At 41.2% G+C, this 9,338-nt stretch overlaps 1 protein-coding gene across 2 annotated transcripts in view; it reads right to left on the bottom strand.

Moving 5' to 3' along the window:
- Positions 1 to 9,338, bottom strand: part of fbxw11a (F-box and WD repeat domain containing 11a) — a 23,898-nt gene that overhangs the window by 8,466 nt on the left and 6,094 nt on the right. For both annotated transcript variants that reach the window (XM_019874806.1, XM_019874807.1), the window contains 8 exons: positions 7,847 to 7,915; positions 6,408 to 6,627; positions 5,289 to 5,475; positions 5,010 to 5,100; positions 4,579 to 4,716; positions 2,895 to 3,013; positions 1,156 to 1,405; positions 779 to 897 (listed from right to left, as the gene is read on the bottom strand). In XM_019874806.1, coding sequence (XP_019730365.1) covers positions 779 to 897; positions 1,156 to 1,405; positions 2,895 to 3,013; positions 4,579 to 4,716; positions 5,010 to 5,100; positions 5,289 to 5,475; positions 6,408 to 6,627; positions 7,847 to 7,915 — 1,193 coding nt within the window. The remainder of the gene's footprint in view (positions 1 to 778; positions 898 to 1,155; positions 1,406 to 2,894; positions 3,014 to 4,578; positions 4,717 to 5,009; positions 5,101 to 5,288; positions 5,476 to 6,407; positions 6,628 to 7,846; positions 7,916 to 9,338) is intronic.

The following is a 9,338-nucleotide window of genomic DNA, read 5'->3' as shown; positions in this document are numbered from 1 at the left end:
AGCAGTTTTTTTACTCATTTTGCGAGCTCCGGTGTTTGTTTTTAGCCTAATTGGTCGCGTTACGGAGAAGCGTGGCTTGACGTGTGTCAAGCTGGACACAGACGGATGTAACGGAGAATCCGGTAAGTTTTCAAAATAAAACATCTTTCGTATTCCGAAATAAATAAAACGGAATTAAGGCAAGTTCTTTCTGTGCGGCCCGGTACCAAATGCCCGGCGGACCGGTACCGGTCCGCTGACCGGCGGTTGGGGACCACTGCTTTACACGATGCAAAAATGTACGAGCATGCCATTGACGGTGTTTTCTATTTCATTTGAATAAAAGATAATTCAAGTGGTTAATCATGGAACTATGGGTCATTACAATTACCGTTTTAAAATAGGATTCATACATTTTTTGAAAAAAAATGAATACATGCATCAATTCAAGATGCATCAAATTGGTCATTGAAGTGTATCTTTCTTTATCAAATGGAATCATGAAATGATGATGCATTCCCCGTCCATGCCTGTTTATCACAAAAAATTCTCTTACTTTTTTATGGTAATGAGCCAGCTGGATTATATTTTTGTATGTGTGTTGCACAGTTCTTTCCATCAACTCTGTTCAAGTGCAAGTCACATTGTTAACAGGATGTGGAGGGAAAGTCATCATACAATTTCATCATCATTGGGAATTTCTCCATTGTGAGACAAATAAAGGTTTTCTTATCTTATAACAGCACTTAAGCCTTTATGGAGGAAATAGACCGGTTTTGTCTAGCGGTATCAAATATACCTAATTGTGTTGTCAGATGAGCCGCTGACAACCAGTCGATCCCGGTACTGTAGACAAGCAATGCCCCGCTTGTGGCCGTTCAGAGTGCGGACAAATTCACAGGTGCTGGTGCTCCATACCTGCATATATCAAGAGATCAACAGTAAAAAAACGATTCACATGGATGACACTTTCAGTCAAGCAATTACAAAGATGTTGCAAGTGTATGTCTGGCTTGACTTTTAATGAAAGAGTCACATCAAGCGAACTTTGACAGAAGAATTTAAAGATAAAAAGATTGTCTGCACCGATGTTATTAGGTAAATAATATTTGATGAACCCCACCCCCGAGGCAAAAATACTGCAAATGGAAAATCCATATTCTCATTCATTATTACCTTGATGGTACGGTCCCCTGAGGCTGACACAATATATTTGTCGTCAAAGTCGACCACGTTGACAGCCGCCCGGTGTCCCACGAGGACGCGCCGTAAGCTAATGTCGGTTGGCGAGGCCATGTCCCACACAGCGATCGAGCGGTCCTTGGAACACGTGACCATGAGGCCATTGGCGAAGCGTAAATGAAGCACGGCCTCGTTGTGGTGGATCAGCGTGTTCAGTACCTCACCCGTCGTTACCTCCCACACCCTGCGGAGCAACGGGGGGCCATAGTGAAACAGAAGCCAACAGAAGGGAGAAGAGATGGAGATGACAGGAGGGAGGAAGCTTTAACAGCGGAAAACATACACACATGAGGTAATGTCTCACACTGTGTACTGAAACACGCAAAACATTGCTACATGTTTAGAACTGAGGACAAAAAGTCCCTTTTTTCCTTGCCACAACGCAGGGAACACAGAACAGGTGGGAAGCCAGAAGAGGAAAAAGCAAGTCACGCCAGTTTTTTCATATAGCACATTTCATACAAGGTAACTAAATGTGCTTCACACAAGCAAAGAAACAACACCTCCAAGGATGTACAAACACAACAGTTTATGATATTCAGAAGCAACGAAAAGAAAACAAAAGTACCAAACAAACATTACGTAAGTAACATACATTGAGAACAAACACTAAAGGACTCGTTTCATGCAAAATCAAGATTTTTGAGATTTCAGCTATGTTAAGAAGCTCATCCCTCGCCCTCCATTCACCCATCTCGGAGCATACCCGCTCATTCTCCCATTCTAAATACCAGCCCCTCCCAATCCAAGAAAACGACTGGGTCCTCACTTTTCTATGTCTATGCCTCCCCAGTACCGCCACTGCAGACTAAACACAAGCCCACTTCCTCCGATGCACAGTAGCAAGTGCACTTAAGTTTGCCCAGTGACAATTGTTCATTTTTATTTGCAGGGTTGAACAAAAACAATTCCAAGGTAGTTGGGATGTGTCAAATGTACCGTACATAAAAACAGGAGATAACAACGTGAAAACCCTTTACAAGCTATGTTCAACCAAACACACTACAAAGACAAGATATTTCATGTTTAACCCGATGAACGTTATTATTCTTTTGCAAATATTCTTTGACTTTGAATTTGATGTCTGTAGCGCCGAACTATATTAACTGACATGCATTTTCTAAAGAAAATGTGGAATGACCTACAGTGTGAAGAGACAAAGTAACTCCTTTTTCCTCCTTCATGGCAATTAGTACTAATAAGGTCTGTTCAGGTACTGTGATATGATTGGAAACCTGATTGGAATCGAAAAAAAAAAAGGCAATTTGAGTTCAAGAATTTGATTAAAGTTGAGTTGATTAAAAACTATCTTCTGAACAATCTTGATTCAGAGGGGAAGGTTTGGGATGCGTCTAAGATTTGCTAACACGGAGACATCCAGCTTTCCCTTTTTTTGCAGGGGCTTGATGGCTGCTACTTTCAGGGGTTCGGGAAGCTCGCCTGACTGAGGTGAGCAGTTAACTATCTGCTGTAACTTGGTTTGAACAGATTTCACAATAGTTTTGGAAAAGTCCAATGGTATTGACAGTCAGATGGCTGGTTTCAACTGCTGAAGCAAATCTGTTTTTTGATCCACTGTATCAAATTGTCATGGTAATTGGATAATTGCCGTGAGGATAAACCGGTTCAAATGACGGATGGGTGGATGGATTTTAACGCAACAAATTTCATACCTTACAGTTGAGTCAGATGACCCAGTGACGATGACCCTCTCATCATACTGGAGGCATAACACTGAACCTGTGTGACCAGTCAGAATCTTCAGACACTCCAGTGACTGTTTATCCCATATCTGCAGGTACAAATAATACACAAGGGACATACAAGAAGCAGAATTTAATTTGTGATTGAATGAGCGCAGATTTAGGTCATGCAAGAAAAGAGCGTTTGCCGTCATTGTGATGCCCGTGTTCTGTTCACGCCCCATTTCCCCGCTGCTGAGGCGAGCACAACGTCTGCGCCTGGAGAATAATTCAGGGCGCCCCTGGGTGCGCGCCAGCCTCCCGTAGAACAATAAGATGACAAATCCACTTCTCCCCCACTATTGCTGTCCTGCTCTTCATCAACTTCTATTCCTCTCCTCACAGGCCAGTCAGTTGAGCCCTTTAGCCTATAATTCACTTGTTTGCTTTCTCTCTGTCTGCAGGTTAGGCCAAAGGTAAGAAGATGATGATTATGCAAGACTGAGTAAGATTCAAGGTTACTTCCTTAAAAATGCAGGTATAGCATAAAATAACCACATAAATATACATTGCGTTGCCATAATTTAAAATAGAGGCAAGCTGTTGAACGTATTAGAATATTTTATAGCCCAATGTACCGGTGTGGGACTGGATTCTGTCAAAAAGGCATATCCTTTTAAAAAAAGTTCTCGTTCTGAAACAAGTGCAATAAAATAGATAAAGTGGTTTACCATGTGTCTTTTAAGTAGTGTAACTGGCAGTGCAGTGAAACCCCGCAGCTCGGAATTCGCATATTTATTTCGGGGAACCTCCATCATTCTCTGAAAGTCTTGTCTATCCGCTGTTTTTGTGCTCAGGCCAAAGCATTAAAAAAAAAAAAAAGAATACTTTGGGGCCATCTGGTGGAATCTTTGTGTTGTGAGGTTTAATTCATTTGTGTTTGGTCATCTGCATCTGAAATTTGCCAATTTGCCCCTGTGAATAGTGAAAGAGTGTTTCTATTTCTCTCCCCGTGCATCTACTCGTAGCCTGTGTAGTCTATTTTGCCACAACAATTTGTTATTGTGGGTAAATATCCCACCCCCCCCACACAAAAAAAATTATGACAATATTTGCTAGTGCACATATTTGTTTGCCGCTGTGTGACGTTATTTGGTAGCGCACACATTTGTTTGCCCGTGTGTGATGTCAATCAGTTTGTGCAAGTGTATTATTTACACTGGACCACATTCACATCCGCAAACGCTGTAGCACATGCCATTATTTTTTTGATGCACGTCACTCGACATCGTGCTTTATGCGTGTTCGTGTCACATTACGGATGGGTTACGTGCACATTTGAAGTCCCATTTGTTCCTATAATGTAAACAAGTACATAAAAATACCAGATTGAACAAAAAATACGAATTGGGCATCACGCTTGACAGTGTCAAAGTAGCCTTCGAAAGACAAAAAATAGTTCTCTATAATGTAATGTAGGTTTCTAATGACGGGTCTTGGAATACGTTGCTGTGCTTTTTTTTTTCCAAATGAATGATTGAGGCAACAGTCACATAACCAAGGAACGCAACTTTGTACATCAAAACATTATGGCCTAAATCTAAACCAGCAGAATTAACAGCAGAGCAGTGGCAAATGAAAATCCTAACGACTTCATATCAGCATATACACAAACCTTGATAGAATTGTCCCTAAGGCCACTGATGATCTTGTCGTCATCGTACTGGAGACAATAAACCCCTTTACTATTTTCTGAGCGGCACTGAATCCTTTGCAAATTATGTCTGCCACACCGCCAGTTAGCCTCAATTGTCTGGAGAAAAAAAAAGAAGGCAATGAGAAAGACAGTTCACAAAGCTAAAAGTAGAAAAAAAAACAGCAAAAATGACAAAAGAGCTCTTTAGGTTCGAACACGTATAATGACAAAGTAATGTGCTACATTGAGAACAAAACAACGCCCTGAAAAACAGGACATGTGGTACCTTGGTAACTAAAAATAGGCTAATTGGCAAAAGAAAAACTCTGCTATGGGAGGAAATTGTATCCAATATGGTGTACAAACATTGGCCTTTGTATATTTCATCCTTTGCTTTTGAATTCACTTACCTCTATGTCTTGGATGATTTTGGGATAAAGGGAGCGATAATAAGAGTTGGGTGGGACTTCGGATGTGCGATTTTTGAACAGATATTTCTCCCTATGAGGGAAAAGAAGGATTCGTTTTGTAATTGTTGTTTTATGATGTCCGAATAATAATACAACAGTAATATCGTCTACCGTTAAATTACTGTGAATACCAAATGCTGTAGGACAAACAAGCTCGTTTACTTTAAGTACATACGGTCAAGTAGGCTATACTGTAGAACAAAGGGGCCCCATTCTCACCACTGATGTCTTTCGGACAGTCCTTTCCATAGTGGGTCAGTGCGGACCATGCGCTCTATGAGCTTCTTCCACAGCATACCCTCAGAGATGACCCTTTGCCACTCCTTACACACCAGCTCTGCTGCACAAAGTGAACGTGCATCCAGGAAAGACAAGATGTTTTCTGCTATGTGATCTAAGCCTTGGGCTGCAGAAGAGAGAGAAAGAGAGTTGCATTATTTCAACTTGCAACTAGGGTTGAGCGATATGGCTGCAAAATGGATCACAAGTATTTCGTATCAGTTGATGGTAGGAATTATTTTTATTTGATTTTTTTGTGCTTCCTCTGCTACCATTTTGTTTTTATTTAACTGTTCAACAAGGACCCAGAAAAAAAGGTTGAATTTGGTTCATTTTATAATTTAACCTGAAAGACGAGGTCAACACAACCATGAAATAAACACACCGATCAATATATAGATTAAATGAAGACTTATTTCAACAAAATGTGGAAAGTATTTTGGGAACAATTGCTATAAACATCTCTTCATAACAAGCATGCAAATCAAAAGACAAACATGTCGAAGAAACTAACAAAATCTGTGCACAGCGCAAAGAAGTTTGTAAACTTGAGGTTGTTAGAATATCTGCGACATGAAACAAACCAGTTACCAAGCGTTGGAATGAATAGAAATACCAAACCAACATATGGAAAATTAACTATCAAACACAGTTTCACGACATAAAATCTCAGAAATGTTGCCAACTAGTGTTGTGATCTTCCCTCTCTTATCAACACTTCCTTCTTGCGCTGTCCATTCATTTTGTTTGTACTGATTTCAATGCACGTATTCTTTTCTTTAAAGAAGTTCTGAACAGTCATGGGTGGACCCAATGTGACCTACGGCAGGTTCCAGCTGACCTACGGCCATAATGAGGACAGGCATAATGAGGACATGTTGTACACAAAATAGATGGATTGATGGGAGTTCAGATAACAGATGGATAATGATCATTGTATCCTCGGAAGGCAAAACGGGAAAAGACAACTCAAAAGCAGCTTTTTTGTTCAATAACCAATCAGTAACTCACATATACACTTTACCCAGTGTACGTGGCAGTTGTTGTTGGTTCTCCTACCTGGCAACGCTGTAATGAAGTCTCTCTGTAGCATGGGTTTGAGGTAGGAGTTAATGTGGCCATGCTGGTAGTGGCACATTCGAGAGATCAGACGCTCTACAAACTCCACCTGGTCAGCCTCTGACCACTGGTCGAACAGGGCGATGCAATGTTCCTTCTCTTTCTCGTAGTTCCCCTCTGACGGACGCTTGCGGGACCCCACAACAGGACCGTTATTAAGCTGTAACGAGAAGAAGACACTTGAATGACCAACAATACTGTTTCAGAATAGCGTACGCCATACGATCACACTATTAAATATTCAATCACTTTGTACATTGGAAATTCTGAAGTCATTCACGCCCGACCCAACATCTGTAAAGGCCAGATCATTGGATTGCTCGAAATGTTATCCTAACCTAACCTTGATTATTCTGTGGTGTGGGGCATGTTGAGTGTGATTTTTTTCCCTCTCCCCTATCTACATAGAAAATGGCCAAGGCCGACAATCATAACTGTTAACTATGTTCAATATTTCCATCTCGTGGACTAGAACAGTCAAACAAGAAGCCAACTGAAGCTTGCTCTGTTACCGAACTTCATACATCGAGGATCAAGTGGTTTTGGAATGACTGTTTGCATAATGTGTCTCCCAAGTCATTTACCGTAATAGATATGACAAGCCGTTACGCCACAAAATTGCTAAAGCAAGGTAGTTACCAAGTCGGCTTATGACCGGCAGGTGGCATACCATCTGCTAATATGACTATTCTTTGTATTCTTTCGGTGGCCTGGATGCCCTGTGGTACCATGCTGCCTCTTAGTGTCCAGTCCAGTTGTCCCTCACTGTTTCATGGACCATTTTTTGCTCCTTCGCTGGATCGCAGATTTGTTTATTGTTCTTATAAGCAAGGCAAGAAACGGCAAGGCGTTAAAGCAACACGGGGCAACTCAACGTGCTTCGCACAACAGCTGTGGTTTCCGCTGCGCTGGCCCTCATCGATGAAACTCACTTCGATATTTACTCTGAGATAGCAACTCTCGCCTAAAAAAAAAAAAAAAAATCCCAGGTTTTTATGGCATACCCTCCTATTGTTGTTATATTTCTATTAGGCTAGTGTTTCTCAGATAGAAAATATGCATGTCACCTTACCAAAGTGCTTTTTGCAGCCCAATGGCATGTTCCAGCCTTGTTTTCTTTGACACTAAATAATTTTTTTTAATCATATTTAACAGTATAATGGTGCTTTGTTCAAATCAATTATTTTTCTGGACATCATTTTTTTCCATATATTTATTCAAATTATTTTTTACTCAACCACAGGAGTCATTCTGTTCATATGAAATGGACAGATACTGCAAGTTTGAAAAAGAGCAAGACAACTTTGTGACTGCGAGAGAGGTGAGTATGAGCACCCAATACACATGGATCACAGCAACTGACAAGCACAGAAAGATACCTTGAGGACTGTGTTCTTCTTTGGCGAAAGGTCATCCACTAGATTCTGTGACTCCATCCCTGACGTATTCTGTTTGAAGGGGGACAAGATAGAACAGATGTGCTTGTAAGTGCATTGTTTTCTCTCAGTCGTCAGTTTGCTAAAAGCGCCATGTTGAGCCAGGACAGCGGTGTCGTTAGAGCTGGACAAAGAAGTGCCACGAAAACAGCCAAGGAGGGGTAACCATCATGACTACTGAGACTGGCGTGCACATCAGCATGTTTACACACACACACACACACACACACACACACACACACACACACACACACACACACACACACACACACACACACACACACACACACACACACACAAAACGGAGAATGAGGGGCCTCATGTACAAAAGCTGTGTACGCACAAAAACGCGGCGTACGAAGTTTTCCACGCTCATGTTCAGATGTATCAAGAGTGACATGACCGTGGTAATGTACAGTTGCTCCACGGCAACTACTTGGCTGGTGTAAACCTATTTTTCTTGCTTAGGAGCCATTGGAAAAATGTAGAGATGATGCTGTGTTGGGCAGAGGCGGGTGCAGTGGCATGCAAAGTGCACAAGACGCCCAGGGTGAATGACCAGTTTTGACGCTCTTGAAAACATTTTTTTTTGTTGAGGGTTGGGGGAGGGACCGATTTTATTATTGCGGTGTGTAGCCAACTCGGAGGTGGAATCCACACGGCCACATCATCATCTCAGATTTGGGAGCAAAGAGCGCGAACCCACAGGGCAAAAAGTCCAGGGCACCTTCGTTGAGTGGCACCCTGTGAGAGGACAGTGTGCACAAGATTACGGTTTTTCGGGCCTCGACTTTATTTACTAGCATCTCCAGCTCACTTTTTGTTAAATTCCACCATTTCATTGGTGAATCATGTCTTCATAATTTGATAACGCAGAGTGATTATTCCCACCAGTAGGCACTAATTATACTCATTTGCATATTTATATAAACTGGGTTGAGAGGGAGGAGACTGGTAGGGCAACATTTTCGCAGACTGAGATGTACGAAAGTAACGTGCTTGTCTACATGTGTACACAGAGATTCTTGAAGATGGAATTTTTTTGTATGCAACATTTTCTGGATTTGACCATATGCCGTGTTTGAGTATGACAGCCACGCAAGTCTTTGTACATGTGGCCCCTGGACACCACAACAAACAGTCTTTCTTGAAAAGGATTCCCACGACAAAGGAACACAACAGTAAATAAATAAAACACTATCTTTCTTGGATGTCAAGTGCTTTAGTACTATATTGGAGAAAACAAAATCAGATACTGGCTTTGGTAACATGCACACATTTTTGTATACCCCTACATTTAGCACAATTTGGTATTCTACTGTGTTTGCTTCTATTGAGAAGAAAAACTACAATGTAGAGTAACAAAAATGTGGGACAAAAAAAAAGACAATATAAAGAATGAACGAATCATTTTCTTTATATATATATATATATA

Source organism: Hippocampus comes, unplaced genomic scaffold (assembly GCF_001891065.2).
Source record: "Hippocampus comes isolate QL1 unplaced genomic scaffold, H_comes_QL1_v1.1 scaffold118, whole genome shotgun sequence".
NCBI classification, from domain to species: domain Eukaryota; kingdom Metazoa; phylum Chordata; class Actinopteri; order Syngnathiformes; family Syngnathidae; genus Hippocampus; species Hippocampus comes.
Note: the sequence above shows the minus strand (reverse complement) of the source record. Positions and strands in the feature narration are given on the sequence as shown.